General features: G+C 48.0%; 1 protein-coding gene across 1 annotated transcript in view; it reads left to right on the top strand.

Annotated features, from left to right (window-relative positions):
• The window catches only part of LOC146020850 (aldehyde oxidase-like), a 79,424-nt gene extending 60,337 nt beyond the window's left edge, over nucleotides 1–19,087 (top strand). The window contains exons 33-35 of the mRNA XM_083154371.1: nucleotides 9,761–9,949; nucleotides 10,474–10,641; nucleotides 17,050–19,087. Of these exons, the coding sequence (XP_083010497.1) occupies nucleotides 9,761–9,949; nucleotides 10,474–10,641; nucleotides 17,050–17,100 (408 nt within the window). The 3' untranslated portion in view covers nucleotides 17,101–19,087. The remainder of the gene's footprint in view (nucleotides 1–9,760; nucleotides 9,950–10,473; nucleotides 10,642–17,049) is intronic.
• The last annotated feature ends 2,486 nt before the right edge of the window (nucleotides 19,088–21,573 follow it).

Genomic DNA, 21,573 nt, shown 5'->3' with positions numbered 1-21,573 from the left:
CCAGGCGTCATTCAGGACATTGGGGCAGATGTATTAAGCCTTAACAAGAGATAAATGCAAGTGTGATAAGGAGAGATAAACGTCCAGCCTATCAGCTCCTTACTGACTTTTTTCAAACACAGCCTGTAACATGGCAGTTAGCAGGTGATTGGCTGAACGTTTATCTCTCCTTATCACCCTTGGATTTATCTCGTTAAAGCTTAATACATCTGCCCCATTGGCTCATGGGAAGGTGGCAGTTATTATCAGAGGTAAAATCAGACATAATAGGTGGTGCCTGACCGAGAGGGCAATCCATTTCTGAATTTTTGTAGACATTCAACATTCCTAGCTCTATGAAATCATGTGTGTGCGTGTATCGGGAGAACCTGATGGAAGGCATTACCGCACACCATGGACAATGCAGTGGCCAATCCATGGGTGCTAAATGATTGTGACCAGCAGTGTCTGGCCAGAATTGTCCATGGTAATAGACAAGCGACACTGACTCAGATCACATCCACATTAAATGCAGGAGGTTCTAGATCCATCAAAAGGTCAGTGCAGGGTTCTTTAGCTTCTAGGGAGCAGAAGACCCACCACACCCTGTCAATGTTGTGACACCAGACACAGGGGCTCAGGTGGGCTTGTGATTTAGCTGATTGGGACCTGGGGGAATGACAGTTTGTGGCATGTTCTGATGAGCCATGCTTCCAGTTGTCTGATGGTAGGACAGACCTGTCAAGTCTATGGATCCCAGTTGTCAACAAGGCGACGTATAAATCTACTCTTGGAGCGATTGTTTCTTTTGAACACTGGGATACCAACAGGTATGTGGTCAGCATGGGCATTCTGGTCATGGTGAATCTTCTGGCGGTCTCTACTTTGCGCCAACTTTTGGTCGTCCAAGGCTCTTGTGTCAGCCAACCTGGGCTGATGTCCTTGTACCCAGGGTGCACATGGTTCCCAGCGGGACGGTACTGGATTGGTGAAAGTGGGTGTCTCTATCTGCTCTCTGTTATCCTCCACCTCTCCCTCTGGGTGTAGAGGCAAGCGGGAGGGGGCATCGGCGTTACTGTGGCAGCGCCCACTTCGGCACCGGTGGTAGCTCCTGCGGGCACGACGCCTGTCTGCATTAAACCGGCTTCCTCTTATTGGTACCCCACCTGGGCCCGTCACGTCTATCGCTTGAGCACCCTTTTCTCCTTCTACCACGTCGAATTCCACCGTCTCGCCATCTTCAACACTATACCGGAACTTCTGCGGGTGGCTTCTCTTTATGGCCGTCCGATGGACAAAAACATCATCTTCCGTGTCATTTCGGTTAATGAAGCCGACCACCCCAATGGCGGCTTCTTTGAAGTCGGCGAAGGTCGCACCCGACATCTGCCTTCGCAACAGCCTCAGTGCGGCCCGTATGCTCTCTCGCCCGGCCCCTTCGATCAGCTTAACTATTAGTGTCTCATCCACATTCCTCATTTCTTCTGGGTCGAGGGCTTGTATCGCCTTACTCATTTCTAGTAGGCTGAGAGCATAGACCAAACTTCTTCTGACCAAATTTCATTCGTTGCATAAAACTGCAACCCCTACTGACCCCACTCCCTCTTGGTCCACTCGGGAGCTACAAGCCATCCAAGAATTAGAAGAACTACAACAACAGCAAGAAACATCTAGCGGAAGTCGTACTATATGCAAAAAACGATCCACGTTCTTCCCACAGGAGTCCATATGCCCGGAGGTGAGAGTCTTCACAAACTTAGTAGCCAAAGATTTTGATCTTCTATATCGAAAGAAGAAATTTCATAGACCAGCCAAGAACATGACGGCGGCTGAAGCCAAAGCTCTGAGAGAAATTAGAGAATGGGATGATGTGGTCATTAAGCAATCAGACAAGGGTGGTAACATTGTCATCTGGCCATCCGATATGTATCTTAAGGAAGTTCATCGCCAACTCAATGATGAGTCCTGTTACAAAAAGACCATGTTTGATCCCACTTCCAACTTTCAAATCAGCTACAATCGATTGATCGACAGAGCCTATTCCAACGGTGTGATTACTAGATCAGAGCTTAAATATCTACAAAACCCCACTCCAAGGATTGCCACATTCTATCTCCTGCCTAAAGTGCACAAATGCCTTCGAGAACCACCTGGAAGGCCCATTGTGTCAGGCAATGGGTCTTTGATTGAAAACGCCTGCACATTTTTAGATATTCATCTAAGGCATCATGTCACCTCCCTGCCATCATACACAAAGGACACAACTGATGTTCTTCAAAAACTACATGATGTCCAACTTGACGATGACCACATACTTGTATCCCTTGATGTTGAATCCCTCTACAACTGCATCAGACATGATCTGGGGATCAAGGCGGTCAGATATTTTTTGGAAATTGAGGGCATGACCCCTTTTCATGAATTCCTCTTGGAGCTCCTGGAGTTTGTTCTCCACAAAAATTATTTTGTGTTCGCCAACCATTATTACATCCAAGGAAGGGGTACTGCTATGGGGGCCGCTTGTGCCCCCACTTATGCCAACCTCTTCCTTGGTTGGTGGGAGAGGGAGGTGGCATTCCAAGACGACTTTGACACAGAGTGCATACACAATTGGATGAGATATATTGATGACATCCTGGTGGTGTGGAAGGGCCCAGAAGATCAGTTGATCAATTTCGTGAAGAAACTCAATTCCAACAATCTCAACCTCAAGTTCACGTATGAGTACAATTCTAACAACATAACTTTTCTGGACTTGAGAATTTATAGAGGAGATAACAACAAATTATCCACGGAATTGTACAGAAAATCCACCGCAACCAACAGCCTCCTACTTAGCTCCAGTTCTCATTTTCCGCCCACAATCACCAACCTTCCTAAAGGAGAATTCCTGAGATTGAGACGCAATTGCTCAGAAGAATCTATTTTCAAGGAAAAATGTGAAGAACTCTCCAGTCGACTTCAACAACGTGGTTATTCCAAAAGGATCATAAAAAAAGCCAAAAGAGCCGTAACAATAACACCTAGGGAGAAGATTCTTTTCAAAACCACGCCATCAGACACCACTCCTGATACTATTAGGATGGTTGGTGGTTTTTGTAACGAATGGAGAGACATCAAGGGAATCTTACAGAAACACTGGCCCATTTTATTATCTGACAATGACCTGGCAGCAAGACTTAACCCCACAGTTGACATGAGCTGGCGGAGGGCACCTAATTTGAAGGACAGCCTAGTCCACAGCCATTTTGTCTCAAACCCGAAGAGAAAACCACCAGTGGTAGGCAGCCACCCATGTGGCAATTGTAAAATCTGTCAGCAGATTATCAATATTACAACCCTGAATGATCGCTTTGGCGACTCGATCAAAATTAAAGAATACCACAACTGCAGGAGTGAGAATATAATATACTGTCTCACTTGTCCTTGTGATCTTAAATATGTGGGAATGACCTCCCGCCCACTAAAACAACGGGTTATGGAGCACATGGGCAACATCAAGAATGCCACCACTGACAGACAAAAAATGAGACCTCTCACAACGGTAGCCAAACATTTTCTGAAAACCCACTCTTCAGATAGCCGCCACATCAGATTTTTCGGTCTAGAACAAATTCATTTAGGCCGCAGAGGAGGTGATATCAACCAAACCCTGTTGAGAAGGGAAAGCTGGTGGATTTTCCACCTGGGGACCCTGGCACCCAATGGTTTAAATGAGGACATCAATTACAGTGCTTTCCTGTGATTTACTTGCTGTCAATATTAATAACAATAATTTTTGCCCGTTGCAGCCCCATTACCTATTTTAACACTCCATCAATCTCTGCTATTCTTGTATTTGTATTTCTCTGCCTCCGGCCATGTCCGTATCATTCCTATCTACGGCTCTAAACATCTTTTAACTAGCATTAATATTTACCTGTCTCATCATCAATATGGCAGGTTTTATGCCACCCCCCTCTCACCTTCTCCTATTTTTTCCTATTTCTCCCATTTTTCTCATCTGACTAACTACTATACCGTCAAGCAATTATTCCACGCTTCTTTGCATTGACACAACAAATATACTGATTAAGTAATTTTACTTTTCCTCGTATTTAAATCAATTTGATAAAGTTACTGTCTTTTAATTAGTTATCTTCCCCACACATTCAATCCCAACCATACTTTTTATGCTAATTATTCCTCATAGTATCATCAACCATCTTTTACCATTATTCCCCCACATGTTCATAGAGGATTTACCTCCTACTGTTTAGCCAATTTTTGTCATGTCTGTCCCCTCGTGTTTAACCCCCTTATGTCATTATAATATTTTTTATAATCATGCGCTGTTAGATTTATCCAGCATTATTTCTTTAGACTAATTAGTATTCTTCATCTCCGCCCAATGTATCTAAATCTGGCCACTATAGCATTGTGTTAATTATATTCTACTCAGGTGCAAACTCTCAGTTAGCACTGAGAATCTACATGGCTATTTCAGCTTGGTGATTGGTTGTTAATTATGCCAATCACTTTCAAGAGCGGACCATTGGTTCAGCTTTTCTTAAATAGACAGGCCCAGGGGAATCACAGGTACGTGTCACTTGTGAACAAGCCCTAGGCGAAACACGTGTGAAGTGCACGCCCCTGACGCGTCACCCTTGCTATCCCCTGATCAGCTGTTCAATTAGCTGCACATCAGCTCACAGAGCTGCAGACCGCTGCGTCTCAGCGGCTACTACCATCTGGTATCAGACGACTACGTGATCCATCTGCAGGTAACACCGCCAGCTAAACGGGACCTGGAGACCACGCATCGCCCCTGTCATTACAGGTTCAGGCGGCGTGGTATCGGTCCGTCGTGCAGGCGTTTATTCTAACAGCTGATTTCAGTAGACAGACTTAGCTCCAACTAAACCTGCAGCATTCAGCCCTGGATAACCCCGCTGACATTTTTTGGACTTGTAATTATACAAGTTTTGTCTTTCTGCCATACTCTGTCGATCTGCTCCCAATTATCACCCTTGTGCAACAATTATACCATATAATCGCTATATTTTTTGTCACATTCTGCTGATTTACTCCTAACTGCCATCCATGTGCAATAACTATATTATACTAACATTGCCTTCCTTTTATATTTGCTCCTAAATGGATTTTTCATATGAGCATGATTGAGTGTTGTTAACTCCCTCAAGGGATGATTGCTTTTGGTACTTTGTATTCAACACAGTGCTGTCCCTGATATTTAAGTTCTCTCTTTCTGCTACTCATTTGCAATCTGCTTTAACCAGTGATTTACCTAAGTGTTTTAGCATATTAAGTGTGTTAACAAGTGTCCTTAAACATTTTACTACCATCAATCGATCCAGGCAGATTGGACTTGGCCTCCTTACACACCATACAATCTGCAAATAATACTATTTAAGATGCTTTAATTCACATATATTTATTAGGTACTTTGTATTCAACACAGTGCTGTCTCTGATATTTAAGTTCTTTCTTCCTGCTACTCATTTGCAATCCAAGTGTCCTTAACCATTTGACTACCATCAATTGTTCCAGGCAGATTGGACTTGGCCTCCTTACACACCATACAATCTGCAAATAATACTATTTAAGATGCTTTAATTTGCATATATTGATTAGGTACTTTGTATTCAACACAGTGCTGTCTCTGATATTTAAGTTCTCTCTTTCGGCTACTCATTTGCAATCTGCTCTAACCAGTGATTTACCTAAGTGTGTTAACAAGTGTCCTTAACCATTTGATTACCATCAATCGATCCAGGCAGATTGGACTTGGCCTCCTTACACACCATACAATCTGCAAATAATACTATTTGAGATGCTTTAATTTGCATTTATTGAGTATATTTTTTTCTATCTTTTTCGGACATTATTGTTTGATTGTGTCAGGATACATTATATGCATCTGATATTGACCAAATAGGTCATCAGTCCAACATCACCTTGTGGTGACCCAGCCGTTATCAATCAGTAAACTCTCCCTTCGGATCAGTTTGGTGCTTCAGATACATTGGTACTGACACCTTCTGCACCGCTCTCCATCAGAGATTAGGGTACATTCCAACACAATCCCTTTGGAATTTACTCTCTCTTTCGGATTGGATTCATCTGGGGCCCTCACCACTCTCACCTGCCATTTGATTCCCCCGGTAGATGGCAGAAAGCAGAAGGAGGGTCCTTGATATCCACCTCTGTACTCCCATCACTCATTTTCTGTGACTCTCTCATTTGCCCCTGTACTTCCGAATTCACCTGCAATGCTTGAGTGCAACAGGTCTTTTTGGATTTTACTGGTCAAAAAGCAGAAGCACATCTCAGCTCCCTATTGAGAGATATGGGGGTACTCTCATCCGAGATTTAATACGGCCATACATCACTGGCCCGCCTGAATACCATCCCGCACTCAGAAGCTAAGCAGTGAATGGTCTGGTCAGTACCAACTTGGGAGACCATTTGGGAATACCAGTAGCTGTATAATAATCTGGACAGCAGATACATCTCTGTCTCGAGGAGGTAGCACCCTATCTGTGTTCCTTACTCTGCACCGGGAACAATATTATATTTCATCAACAAGGGTGCGCTGTCAGGGCGTCCTTTATCTGTCGGCTCCTCTTATATCCAACTCATATTATTGATTGTCAATTTTTATTATTATCACTATTTGTGAACCTATAAGAGATTTATTTGTGATCAGCTTAGATTGACAATTTGGGGAGCCCTGCTTCTATGTTCTAATTATTTCGCCGTCATAAGTGTGACCGTCACATTACAGAGAAATATATATATATATATATATAATAATTTGTTTCTCCTGTATTAATTTAATGTGAGTCATTATTTGTTAATACGTACCCATCCTTTTAGCATATACATTATATTAAAAGCTATGTTTTAAAATTCACACATTACTATTTGTCTAAGTGTGCCCCAAAAAACCTTGTTGTTCACCCTTCTCTCTGGTCACACAAGTTGACCTCCACCTTTTCAGTTGCAACGCTGAACCCTTTTGGGAGCACCACCAACCACAGACCACCTCAGGACTTACCAATGGTGGTAATTATGTTGGTCTAATCTATTAATTCTGGTACGTGAATACCAACTCATTTTCATTTTCCTGTGCCACTCCCGACCCATATTGTACCTAAAATGAGAGCATAGTCCCTCAACGTCTCGCCCGCTTGTTGTTTTCTTCCGTAAAACTTCACTTTTAGTTCTGGGAGGCTTCGCGTCTCGAAGGTGGCGGATAGCTTCTTTAGTATCTGTGCTACCGTCGTCTTGTGTTCGGGAGCCCATGACCTCACTTCACGGAGGGCAGATCCGGTCAGTTGTCCTATTAGGATCTGAATCTTCTGTTGTTCCTGCAGGGTATACAGTAGGCATGTTGACTCCATTCCCCTCTTGAACTCCGCAAATGTGGTTCCCGGTGCCTTCTTCTTGTCTCCGCTGTAGCTGGGCAACCATGATGCCCCGAAGTAGTAAGGGAGCGTGATTTGGGTGGTTGGTGCAGCGGCGGCTTGTCCTTGTTGTTCCTCCCCGGGTGCTGGTATCTCTCCGCCTTGCGCTGGCGCAGCTGGTTGCGCCGGTGCTTGTACCGCCGGTTGTGCCGCTTGTTGCTCCATCTTCCCTGCTTGGTTGTCCTCTCAGCCGACTCGTATCCTGTTCGTGACGCCAAGTGTGATACGCCGCCGGTGGGGGTAGATAAATACCTTGAGTCGCTGGATGCTCTTGGTTCCACACCGATTCTTCACCGCGTCGGCTGCAGAGAACACACCACCCTAGGAACTCAAGCAAGGCGTTCAGCAGGTACAACCGCTTATGTTTTATTTAGTACAAATAGGACACAAATAATTAATGCACCCCTATAAGGTCAATAAACTCTATAACAAATCCCACGACAATCTCCAGTATACTGGGGAGTGGGTAAACTGATCCTGCTAACCGCCAACTGGGTCCTTACAGGCAACAGTATTCCCACCCGGCTATGGTATTATCAATGAATGGCCCTAGCCACCTAATACATATATCTACTGGGTACCCAACATACCATACATACCAAGGCAAACAGTAACATGTCATATAACGTCAGAATCGACACAATGAATACAATGCTGGATGAATACCCTTCCTGGTACGCACCCGAGGGAAGTGTTCCTAATTTGACAAGGTGGACACGGTAACTTTAAATCCGGAAAAGGATTGGCTCCCGGCAATATAAACTTTCACCACAAGATGGCCGTGCGCCTTGGTGGGGCTCCCTGGCGATATGAACAATAGGTAGGGCGGTCCTCACCCTGTTTAGGGTGCTCCTTTGGTGCCCGGCGTTACAGGGGCTCTACTCCTTTTAGGGCTAACACCCTAATAATGCTTCCTGGTGGGGTATTCGGGGTTGTGTACATGGGGTATTACCTGGCCAGGTAGAGGGGGTTGAGGCTAGCTGGGGCAGTAGCTGGGGGTTGCCCAATAAATAGAAGTCTCCGTTGGTGATAGGGAGTGGGTACTGAGGGCTGGCCTGGGGTACCAGCGAGCAGGGTACCTGATGTCAGGAACAGGGTGCAGGCTCCTGCCCGTCGCGATCGGGTCCCCCTGGCGTCTGGATAGCTGGTGCTGGGCTCCTTTTCTGCAGGAGGGCATGCTAGTGTGGGCGCTGCTGCTGCAGCGTTGCCACACTCAGCTGAGCCTCTCCTGACCCGCTGTACTCCACGTCGGCTTGTTCTTCAGTGGTCCTCAGGCGCTGAGGGATTCTTCCCTCTATGGCCCCCTAGGTGCGTGCCCGGCGCGGCTGACGTGCAGGGAGGTCAGCGGGGGTCATGAGCCTCTCCGCGCTCCCTCCCAGGCTGAGTGCGGCAGTCTCTCCCGGCGTCTGACTGGGGGTCAGCGGGGGTCGCGCGCTTCATGCGCCGCGTCCCTGCTCCCGGCGTGTGTCTGGGGGTCAGCGGGGGTCGCGCTGACATCACCGCTCAGTCTCTCTTCTCCGGCTCGCGGTCTTCCTCCTCCTCCCGCTGCCGGTCTTCTCCGGGCACCTGCTCCTTCCGACTCCTACTTGGCCGGCCACGCTACTCCTCACCCCTCAGGTACCTCCTCCTCTCTGCTCTGATTTGTTCCTCTTGGCTGTCAATCTGCCTGAGGACAGGTGTTTCGCGCCCCTCGGCGCCTCCAGGATTAACCCCTTAGGTCCTGGAGGCGGGGTTTTCACTAGTGCTGCGGTTGCCTAGCAACCCAGCGTGCATCGTCCCTGCTCCTGGGGGCATCCCAGGTTGGGGTGCCACATAAGTGATACACTGGAAGCTTACCTGGGTCATCGGGCAACAGATTCCACCCATGTGTAACAAACCACCATCTGTCCCCACAAAGGTACAGTGACTCGCGTAAGGGTTGGTCCTGCTACCCCTGGAGCAATATCGCTTTCCTTCTGGAAATATCCCAGCATCCTCTGTGGCAGCAGCTTCTCCAGAATTTACCAACGTGTTTCACCTCTACAGTGTTTCAGCATTCATTCCTATTGGCATTTTAGAACTATCAGTGAAATACACTGATGATGGACAGCTTTGACAAACCATCAATTAGTAAAAATACCTTCTCCTCTTGCTAACCCCCCATGCCACAGCCACATAATGCATAATGTGATGTGTTCTGTAACTTTAAAGGTAAGATATTGGGGTTGGATGTATTGTAAAGTTGGAGAAAGCGTCCTGTAGATATAGTGTATATATGTGTATAATACATAAATGTATCTTGTTCTGATGCACTCTGTGGTTTGTGTCCTCAGATTGAAGGAGCTTTTGTGCAAGGCCTTGGATTATTCACCATTGAGGAGCTGAAGTTCTCTCCGCAGGGCGTCCTGTACTCCCGCGGTCCGGCTCAGTATAAGATCCCTGCCGTCTGTGATGTCCCAGGAGAGTTCTATGTGTCTCTGCTCACCAATGTACCCAACCCTCACGCCATATATTCTTCCAAGGTATGGTCCGCAGCCGTTACTATAAGGGGAGATTTACCAAAGCTTGAAGAAGGATAAAGTGGGGAGTGATAAATTGATTGATTCTCATACACATCCCCTCACATGCTATCGAGGGGATGTGGTCGGTTGGGGGCGTTCAGCGGGAGACGGAGGGCGGTGCTGACCTGTTCACTAGGCTGCGATCAGGCCCTCTATCTCTCTCCAATTTATCTCTCTCCAATGTTTGATTGCTACCCACAAGATTTAGGCACCCCTAGTATGTAATAAGGAGGGGCAGGAGCATATATGAGCGGTATTTACCATGGTCCCACCACTGACACGTGTGTGCCATTGCCAGGCAGCTTTGCGTGTCAGCTCGCATTACATTAACTGTGTCTATAGCACTGGACGCCGTGTATAATATAACAGCCATGAATACACATAAGACGTAACAGCCGCAGCGTCCCACTAACCTGCTCAGCTCCTGTTCTAGGCCAACAGGTAAATGACTGTGTCTCTGACTGTACCGCGGCTCTGTTCTGCAGGCTGTTGGGGAACCGTCTTTGTTCTTGGGCTGCTCCGTGTATTTCGCCATAAAGGATGCCGTGACTTACGCCCGGAAAGAAAGAGGGATGTCCGATCTTTTCACTCTGAACAGCCCGGCCACCCCTGAGAAGATCCGCATGGCTTGTGGCGACCGCTTCACCGATATGGTACTATAGCTCTGACCTAATATATTCTCTTGCAACATCTATACGTAGCAGATATTTCCATATGTACAGTTCTAAGGGGCCTAGTCATCATATAGGATCCAATAACCCCACTTCTGTTATATCTGTTACTTGCCGCGAGTTGTGGCGATGGACACTCACGCACCGGAACAGTTTAGCATTGCTCCGGTTCCTGGGTAGCCGCTCCCAAAGTAGAGATCTTGCGAGCGCAAACTTTCTTACTTTCGCAGCTAAGAAGTAGCAGAAAAAGTTTCCACCTCTCCCTAGTGCCTAACCCCTAGTGCCTAACCCTGACCCTCCCCCTAGTGCCTAACTCTGACCCTCCCCCTAGTGCCTAACTCTGACCCTCCCTCTAGTGCCTCACCCTGACCCTCCCTCTAGTTCCTAACCCTGACCCTCCCCGTAGTACCTAACTCTGACCCTCCCTCTAGTTCCTAACCCTGACCCTCCCCGTAGTACCTAACTCTGACCCTCCCTCTAGTACCCAACCCTGACCCTCCCTCTAGTGCCTAACTCTGACCCTCCCTCTAGTTCCTAACCCTGACCCTCCCCCTAGTGCCTCACCCTGACCCTCCCCCTAGTGCCTCACCCTGACTCTCCCCCTAGTGCCTAACCCTGACCCTCCCCCTAGTGCCTAACCCTGACCCTCCCCTAGTGCCTTACCCTGACCCTCCCCCTAGTGCCTAACCCTGACCCTCCCTCTAGTGCCTCACCCTGACCCTCCCCCTAGTGCCTAACCCTGACCCTCCCCTAGTGCCTTACCCTGACCCTCCCCGTAGTACCTAACTCTAACCCTCCCTCTAGTGCCCAACCCTGACCCTCCCCCTAGTGCCTCACCCTGACCCTCCCCCTAGTGCCTAACCCTGACCCTCCCCCTAGTGCCTTACCCTGACCCTCCCCCTAGTGCCTAACCCTAACCCTCCCCCTAGTGCATAACCCTGACACTCCTCTAATGCCTAATCCTGACCCTCTCCTAATATCAAACCCGGACCCTCCCTCTAGTGCCTAACCTTCCTGTTCTGCAGCCTATCCCTAACCCTCCACATAGTGTCAAAGCTTTACCTCCTACTCGTGGTGACTAACCCTGACCCTCCTCCTAGTGCCTAACCCGGACCCTCCTCCTAGTAGACAACAAAAAGGGATGAGCAGCGCTGTAATTAGGCTAAAAAGATAGTCAATTGGTTGAGCTATCACAAATATTTAATAACTACTAGGCAATAAAAGGTACATTTACCAGCAATAAAAATTGATAGCATAAGAATTGGGTCTGTTAATAGAAAGTAAAATTGCTAACAATTCCTCACCAACCATCAACCTCTGAAGGGGTGTGGTATGGGACTCCAACAGTCGGGATCCCGACTGCCCGGAGTCAGACAGCATGGCGAGCGCAAAAAAGCCCCTTGCGGGCTCGCTGCGCTCGGCACGATACGGGCACGGTAGCTCGCTATGCGAGCCACCTATTCTATTCTCCCTCTATGGGGGTCGTGGACCCCATGAGGGAAAATAGCGGGTGGCCGTCGGGCACCCGGCTGTCAGCGTTTTGACAGTTGGGATCCCGCATGGGTAAATGACTGTCGGGATCCCGACTGTTGGGAACCCGCCTGGCACCCCCTCTGAAGTACTGGAGAGGCGGATATGAAAGTCCAAAAAGCTTATTTCCTTAGCATGAATCCAGGGGGAGAACCACTGTGTTGGAAAAAGGGGACAGGAATGGCCCAAGATGGAACAAATCACCAACTCCTTCCACCGTGCCGCTGGAAAAAAGTGATGTCCTCGACCTCCTGGGGTAGCAATGCAATAAGAATTTGTATCCAAGGTTGGAAATCAGGATAGGGTATCCATATGAGAGTGTCCGGGTTTGGCAATCCAGGGATAAATGGTTGGAGGGGTGTAGCAAGGAGTTTCTTGCGCGTTTCGCGTTGCTTTATCAAAGGATAATCCTTGCATGGGTCTGGCTGGTCTTATATACCTGTATTTACATGGGTCATGTGACCAATTAAGTCTAATTAGATCAACCAATCCGTGCAACTAAAGAATAAAATGACGTTTGAGTAGGAGGCAAATGAACTGTAATATATATCATTATATTTCAGGTTGACAGAATTAAACTATTAAGTTTATTAGCAGTAATATATGGTATATCTCATGAGGTCTGCTGACCCTAGGGGCTCCGAGGCTTCCGGGTCACGGCAGCCAAATAATACAGCACTTCCGGTCGATAGTGCCTAACCCGGACCATCTCCTCGTGGTTCCTTATGCTAACCCGCCTGTTCAGTAGCCTAACCTCAACCTTCCCCCTGGCACCTAACCCTCCCCTTTCTGCCTAACACTCTCCTTTCTGCCTAACCCTAACCCTCTCCCTGATGCCTAACGCTAACCCTGATGCCTAACCCTCCCCTTTCTGCCTAACCCTAACTCCCTGATGCCTAACCCTAACCCTCTCCCTGACACCTAACCCGAACCCTCTTCCTGATGCCTAACCCGAACCCTCTTCCTGATGCCTAACCCTCTCCCTGATGCCTAACCCGAACCCTCTCCCTGACACCTAACGCTCTCCCTGATGCCTAACCCTCTCCCTGACGCCTAACCCTCTCCCTGACACCTAACCCTCTCCCTGACACCTAACCCGAACCCTCTCCCTGATGCCTAACCCTAACCCTCTCCCTGATGCCTAACCCTCTCCCTGACACCTAACCCGAACCCTCTCCCTGATGCCTAACCCGAACCCTCTCCCTGACGCCTAACCCGAACCCTCTCCCTGATGCCTAACCCTCTCCCTGACGCCTAACCCGAACCCTCTCCCTGATGCCTAACCCTCTCCCTGATGCCTAACACTCTCCCTGATGCCTAACCCTCTCCCTGATGCCTAACCCTCTCCCTGACACCTAACCCTCTCCCTGACACCTAACCCTAACCCTCTCCCTGATGCCTAACCCTCTCCCTGACACCTAACCCGAACCCTCTCCCTGATGCCTAACCCGAACCCTCTCCCTGACGCCTAACCCGAACCCTCTCCCTGATGCCTAACCCTCTCCCTGACGCCTAACCCGAACCCTCTCCCTGATGCCTAACCCTCTCCCTGATGCCTAACACTCTCCCTGATGCCTAACCCTCTCCCTGATGCCTAACCCTCTCCCTGATGCCTAACACTCTCCCTGACGCCTAACACTCTCCCTGACGCCTAACACTCTCCCTGATGCCTAACCCTCTCCCTGATGCCTAACCCTCTCTCTGATGCCTAACGCTAACCCTCTCCCTGATGCCTAACCCTCTCTCTGATGCCTAACGCTAACCCTCTCCCTGATGCCTAACCCTCTCCCTGATGCCTAACCCTCTCCCTGATGCCTAACCCTCTCCCTGATGCCTAACCCTCTCCCTGACGCCTAACCCTCTCCCTGACGCCTAACCCTCTCCCTGACGCCTAACCCTCTCCCTGATGCCTAACCCTCTCCCTGATGCCTAACCCTCTCCCTGATGCCTAACCCTCTCCCTGACGCCTAACCCTCTCCCTGACGCCTAACCCTCTCCCTGATGCCTAACCCTCTCCCTCATGCCTAACCCTCTCCATGATGCCTAACCCTCTCCCTGACGCCTAACGCTAACCCTCTACCTGATGCCTAACCCTCTCTGTGACGCCTAACGCTAACCCTGATGCCTAACGCTAACCCTCTACCTGATGCCTAACCCTCTCCCTGATGCCTAACGCTAACACTCTACATGATGCCTAACCCTCTCCCTGATGCCTAACCCTCTCCCTGATGCCTAACGCTAACCCTCTCCCTGATGCCTAACCCTCTCCCTGATGCCTAACCCTCTCCCTGATGCCTGAACCTCTCCCTGATGCCTGAACCTCTCCCTGATGCCTAACCCTCTCCCTGATGCCTAACCCTCTCTATAATGCCTAACCCTAAACCTCTCTGATGCCTAACCCTCTCCCTGATGCCTAACCCTCTCCCTGACGCCTAACCCGAACCCTCTCCCTGATGCCTAACCCGAACCCTCTCCCTGACGCCTAACCCGAACCCTCTCCCTGATGCCTAACCCTCTCCCTGACGCCTAACCCGAACCCTCTCCCTGATGCCTAACCCTCTCCCTGATGCCTAACACTCTCCCTGATGCCTAACCCTCTCCCTGATGCCTAACACTCTCCCTGACGCCTAACACTCTCCCTGACGCCTAACACTCTCCCTGACGCCTAACACTCTCCCTGACGCCTAACCCTCTCCCTGATGCCTAACCCTCTCTCTGATGCCTAACGCTAACCCTCTCCCTGATGCCTAACCCTCTCCCTGATGCCTAACCCTCTCCCTGATGCCTAACCCTCTCCATGATGCCTAACCCTCTCCATGATGCCTAACCCTCTCCATGATGCCTAACCCTCTCCATGATGCCTAACCCTCTCCCTGATGCCTAACCCTCTCCCTGATGCCTAACCCTCTCCCTGATGCCTAACCCTCTCCCTGATGCCTAACCCTCTCCCTGATGCCTAACCCTCTCCATGATGCCTAACCCTCTCCCTGATGCCTAACCCTCTCCCTGACGCCTAACGCTAACCCTCTACCTGATGCCTAACCCTCTCCCTGACGCCTAACCCTCTCCCTGATGCCTAACCCTCTCTCTGATGCCTAACGCTAACCCTCTCCCTGATGCCTAACCCTCTCCCTGATGCCTAACCCTCTCCCTGATGCCTAACACTCTCCCTGATGCCTAACCCTCTCCCTGACGCCTAACACTCTCCCTGATGCCTAACCCTCTCCCTGACGCCTAACCCTCTCCCTGACGCCTAACCCTCTCCCTGACGCCTAACCCTCTCCCTGACGCCTAACCCTCTCCCTGATGCCTAACCCTCTCCCTCATGCCTAACCCTCTCCCTGACGCCTAATGCTAACCCTCTACCTGATGCCTAACCCTCTCCCTGACGCCTAACGCTAACCCTAATGCCTAACGCTAACCCTCTACCTGATGCCTAACCCTCTCCCTGATGCCTAACGCTAACCCTCTACATGATGCCTAACCCTCTCCCTGATGCCTAACCCTCTCCCTGATGCCTAACGCTAACCCTCTCCCTGATGCCTAACCCTCTCCCTGATGCCTAACCCTCTCCCTGATGCCTAACCCTCTCCCTGATGCCTAACCCTCTCCCTGATGCCTGAACCTCTCCCTGATGCCTGAACCTCTCCCTGATGCCTAACCCTCTCCCTGATGCCTAACCCTCTCTATAATGCCTAACCCTAAACCTCTCTGATGCCTAACCCTCTCCCTGATGCCTAACCCTCTCCCTGACGCCTAACCCGAACCCTCTCCCTGATGCCTAACCCTCTCCCTGACGCCTAACCCGAACCCTCTCCCTGATGCCTAACCCTCTCCCTGATGCCTAACCCGAACCCTCTCCCTGATGCCTAACCCTCTCCCTGACGCCTAACCCGAACCCTCTCCCTGATGCCTAACACTCTCCCTGATGCCTAACACTCTCCCTGATGCCTAACCCTCTCCCTGATGCCTAACCCTCTCCCTGATGCCTAACACTCTCCCTGACGCCTAACACTCTCCCTGACGCCTAACCCTCTCCCTGATGCCTAACCCTCTCTCTGATGCCTAACGCTAACCCTCTCCCTGATGCCTAACCCTCTCCCTGATGCCTAACCCTCTCCCTGATGCCTAACCCTCTCCATGATGCCTAACCCTCTCCCTGATGCCTAACCCTCTCCCTGATGCCTAACCCTCTCCCTGATGCCTAACCCTCTCCCTGATGCCTAACCCTCTCCCTGATGCCTAACCCTCTCCATGATGCCTAACCCTCTCCCTGATGCCTAACCCTCTCCCTGACGCCTAACGCTAACCCTCTACCTGACGCCTAACGCTAACCCTCTACCTGATGCCTAACCCTCTCCCTGACGCCTAACGCTAACCCTGATGCCTAACGCTAACCCTCTACCTGATGCCTAACCCTCTCCCTGATGCCTAACGCTAACGCTCTACATGATGCCTAACCCTCTCCCTGATGCCTAACCCTCTCCCTGATGCCTAACCCTCTCCCTGATGCCTAACGCTAACCCTCTCCCTGATGCCTGAACCTCTCCCTGATGCCTAACCCTCTCTATAATGCCTAACCCTAAACCTCTCTGATGCCTAAACCTTACCCTCTCCCTGATACCTAAACCTTAGCCTCTCTCTGATGCCTAATGCTCCCCCTCCCCTCAATGCCTAACTCTCTCCCTAATGCATCTCCGTATGGTGCCTTCACCAAATGCCTAATGCTACCCCCTCATTGACATTTTGAATGTCGACATGGTTGACTTGTTCCCGTATGACACTATGTACGTGCTCCAATAATATTGCCAATGTTCTTCATCGTGTACACAAAGTTTTGTCTGTGAATCTCCGCTGCAGATTCCAAGAGATGCGTCCGGCACCTACGTCCCCTGGGCCATCAACGTATGAAGAAATGCTCCTGGAGGCTCGGCCACCGATATCCCGCTGGAGAATATATCCAACGTTCTCCTGTCTTTGTGTAGGAAGAGCGCAGTAAATGAACCGATGGCATTTTAATAATAATGATAATCAGGGAAGGCTAATTACTGTTACATATAGTTTTTGATGTTTTATGGGCACTTTCTCTTCTGGCTTCAGGTTTATAGAGATAGATAATATTCCTCTTTAAGTCCTCATGACGTTAGCGTTTCCATTAGCAGATTATAGTAAGAGAGGCTGGGTGGGACCAAAAGCTCCACAAGATGTGGATTTGTAGGAAGGTAACAAAGCTGTCACCACTGACGCTTACAGCAAACATTAAAGTGCATACAGGTGCTCACATGGGACCTGTCCTGTTATGCAGTTATTATAATCGGACAACATAATGCTCAGCGTCATAGGCAGCGGGTAAGTAAAACAAAGTTATTCGGCGTGAAGGTGATTTTACCTTAGCCCGGGTAACATTAGCTGCTAGACACAGTACACTTGTGTCTATACACAGCTCAAGGCTGGGGTTCTAATTATCCAAATTATAACTAGTTCCACTCATTAAAAAATCAGTTTTTCAACCGCACCCCTGTAAGATGATCCGGGCAGGGCCGTCGTCACTTTATACAGTAATATACAGCGCTGCTTAAAACTATATATCAGGACATAGTAATAATCTGCAGCAGCTTGTTAGCTGTCTGCTGCCCTCACCTCCCTGCTCTCCCCTGTGATTAATGGCTGATGTCACCAGGAGGTGGGGCTTAGGTCTAACAGTGGGGTAGGGCTTAGGTCCTTGGGTGGGTCTAACTCCGGCACTACTAAACAGGCTCTCTTCTAGGGACTGCATCGGCTGCAGCCCATAGAATCCATATAGGGTTGACATTATAGTGGGGAGTGGCTTTCCATGACTGGCAGTCCGACCAGCATTGGTTATTAAATATCAAGGGTTTGCTGTCGATGTTGGCGGACCGATGTTTCTTCCCCAACAATAACAGGGATCTGATAGCAACACTTTTTTTTTTATTCAAATGCCCTAATTCCTCTCTTCCGATTGGCTCACCACCTTCATGTTATGCTGCTACGGATGCTCAGCATAGAAATTACTGGTGATTATCAGACAATCGATTGTTAACCTGTTGACGGTCATCCCCAGTCTCGGGTACAAAATATATAATATAAGCACTGTGTACGTATTCTCTAGTGCAGTAATTGTGTAGCGGGAATTGGCTTATATAACTCAGCATCAGATGGCTTAGTGACAGGACACAAATGTAATTTGCTGCTGGAACAAACCATGCTGCAACACAAAATACAACTACATGTATTATGTTTGCATGCAGAGAAAATACTGTCCGCTTTTGCATGTAGCGAGCAAATGCTGGTCAGATTTGTTTTTACACTGGAATATAAAAATGAAGCTAGGACACGCCCCTCTCAACTGTAATTCTCAGCACCTGCTACATCTACCCCGTCTGTAGTGCAGCTTGGTGTTACCAGATTGGAAATTGCTCCTTTTTTAATTTGCACCTAAACTCTGAATGAGGCCCATTGTGTGTCTAATGCTGACTTGATGTTGGGATTAGCCGCTGAAAACCTTTCTCTTGTTTCACAGTTTTTGACTGGAATTGAATTTACATAGGGTGTTAAATGGCCATATTTCTTAGCTTTTGCTATTACCTTATTTAGGCTTATGTTTTTCATTTGCTATAATTAAATCCTGTTTTAAAAAAATAAACACGGCTCATAATCCTCATTTGCATCCTTATCTGTTCGCTGCACTTGAAATTTATGGTAATATTTGATTGCATTACATGATACATAAAAGACCTTAATCCTGCAATAAATCATTGTTGATAAACATCTCTTATCATGTGCAAGTTGTAATTACCCCAACCACTGCCTGAATACAATGGGAAACGTAACTAATGAATCATTTAGCCTCTTAGCAAAATAAAAGTCTCCACAACAATTGTCTTCCATTGATATCTTTTGTTGACGCATGTTAATTTGTATGTAAATGCTGGTTGGTACATAAATATTAAAATGGGTTTGGTTGTCATTTCTAGTGAAACATTATTGGAACAATAGACTAGAGAGGATGAAGTATGTTTTCACCACCCCGACTACGGTATTAAGGAAGTTTCATGCTACCCGCATATGATCAATATCGCCAGGAGTGCCACATTATGGGTGATAAAATCATACGGCATGTTTCTAAATGCAGTCAGGCGACGACAGCTCCTGACTTGACCACCCGTATGCATGACCTCATTTGATAGACCGCCTAGACCTAGATTCAAGAACTCTGTCATTGCAACGACATTAACCCTTTGAGTGCCAAGCGAAATGGTCAAAATAAGTGTGAAAATTGCCAAGCAAACATGTTTATACATCATAATGTTCAATGTTACTTTTATACAAGAAATATATATATATATATATATATTTTTTTTTACACAACATTTTTTTGTTGAATTTATATAACAAATGTGAGCGACGCCAGCATTTTTAGCGGATATTTTGCACATCTGTCGCAGAGATGTTGGCACTGAAAGGGTTAATTGGGCCCAAATGATTTCATCGTTTGGCACAAATAACTGAACAACCAGATGTACAGTAGATCATACAGGAAGAACACGTTTTATACAGGATAGGCAAGACATATTGATCGAGATGTTTATTTGCGATATCAGAATTATGTCACAAACGGGGAATGGTTTTTGTGGTTAGGCTGGAGAGATCGATCGGGATTGCACACTGGTAGCAGGAAGCCAATAACTCAAAACTTGACACTAGTGACAGAGCACAAGGAGCTTATGATTGCACTCTAGTGATATTATGCCAAGAGTTTGGGTTTGTATAGTAGTGACCAAATTTCAGGAACTCATTATTGCACCTAAGTAGCAGGATTTCAAGCAGGGAGTTGGCTGACAGGAGCTCATTACATCTTGTGTGCAAAGTGCCAAAAACTTAATAGCATGTTGGGAACAGAGTACTAGGAGCATAGTTCTGGAAATGTGATGCCAAGGACATAGGTTTGCAGACTGCATGCCAGGAACTCAGGATAGTATGACCAGGACCATGATGATGACTGAATACAGACTGTAAAGGTGCCCACACACTAGAACGATTTTTTGGGCGATTGTCCGATTTTCGATAAATCGGCCAATATATCGTACGATATTTACCGATAATCGGTCGAAAATCGGCCGATATCGGTCCGATGCGCGCTCCCGTGGATCTTTAGCTGAATCTTCTGATCTTACGTGCTGCACAAAAGATCAGAAGATTTAACAAAAGATCCATAGGAACGCACACAGGATCTTAAGAGAAATCTTTGATAAAGACGTGCGCTTGCCTTAAATCTTTGGTACAGGGCGGACCAAAGATTTGAAGGCTAATTTATGCGCACATCTTAAGATCGCAGATCTTTCTAGTGTGTGGGCACCTTTACTGTGTGACAGCGTAAGTTCACCAATGATCTGGAACTGATTGCAGGTGGAGCCAGAGATTAATTGGGTAAGTCAGTGCAGAGGATGGGTTTGCAGTACTGGGAAAGCAGTAATACAAGGTACAACACCACCTCTGGTTGGAGTAGGGTATTACAGTTATACGGTGCCGGCAAACTGTGATGTACAAATTCTTTGGTCACTGTGAATAGTACTGAATATGTATAGGGAGGTTATCTGCATGAAATACCGCCTATCGGCTAAAAAAAAAGAAGTGAAAAACCTCATGTCGACCTTTTGACTGTTGACATTCCCCATGTCGACACAATGCTTGTTTTGAACTAATGTCCCTGTTGACCTCACCCATGTTGGCCTTCAGTCATGTCGACCTTCAGTGGTCGACCTAATGCTTATCGACCTATTCACCATATCCTGTAGTCATTACTGTCACATTTCCCAGACCCCCTAGCTGGGGCACAGCTGTAGTCATTACTAACTGTCACATTTCCCAGATCACCTAGCTGGTGCACAGCTGTAGTCATTACTAACTGTCACATGTCCCAGATTACCTAGCTGGTGCACAGGTGTAGTCATTACTAACTGTCACATTCCCCAGATCACCTAGCTGGTGCACAGCTGTAGTCATTACTAACTGTCACATTTCCCAGATCACCTAGCTGGTGCACAGGTGTAGTCATTACTAACTGTCACATTTCCCAGATCACCTAGCTGGTGCACAGGTATAGTCATTACTAACTGTTACATTTCCCAGATCACCTAGCTGGTGCACAGCTGTAGTCATTACTAACTGTCACATGACCCAGATCACCTAGCTGCTGCACAGCTGTAGTCATTACTAACTGTTACATTTCCCAGACCACCTAGCTGGTGCACAGGTGTAGTCATTACTAACTGTCACATGCCCCAGACCACCTAGCTGGTGCACAGGTGTAGTTATTACTAACTGTCACATTCCCCAGATCACCTAGCTGGTGCACAAGGTCAG

This window comes from Crinia signifera, chromosome 7 (assembly GCF_055691185.1).
Source record: "Crinia signifera chromosome 7, ASM5569118v1, whole genome shotgun sequence".
NCBI classification, from domain to species: Eukaryota; Metazoa; Chordata; class Amphibia; order Anura; family Myobatrachidae; genus Crinia; species Crinia signifera.
Note: the sequence above shows the minus strand (reverse complement) of the source record. Positions and strands in the feature narration are given on the sequence as shown.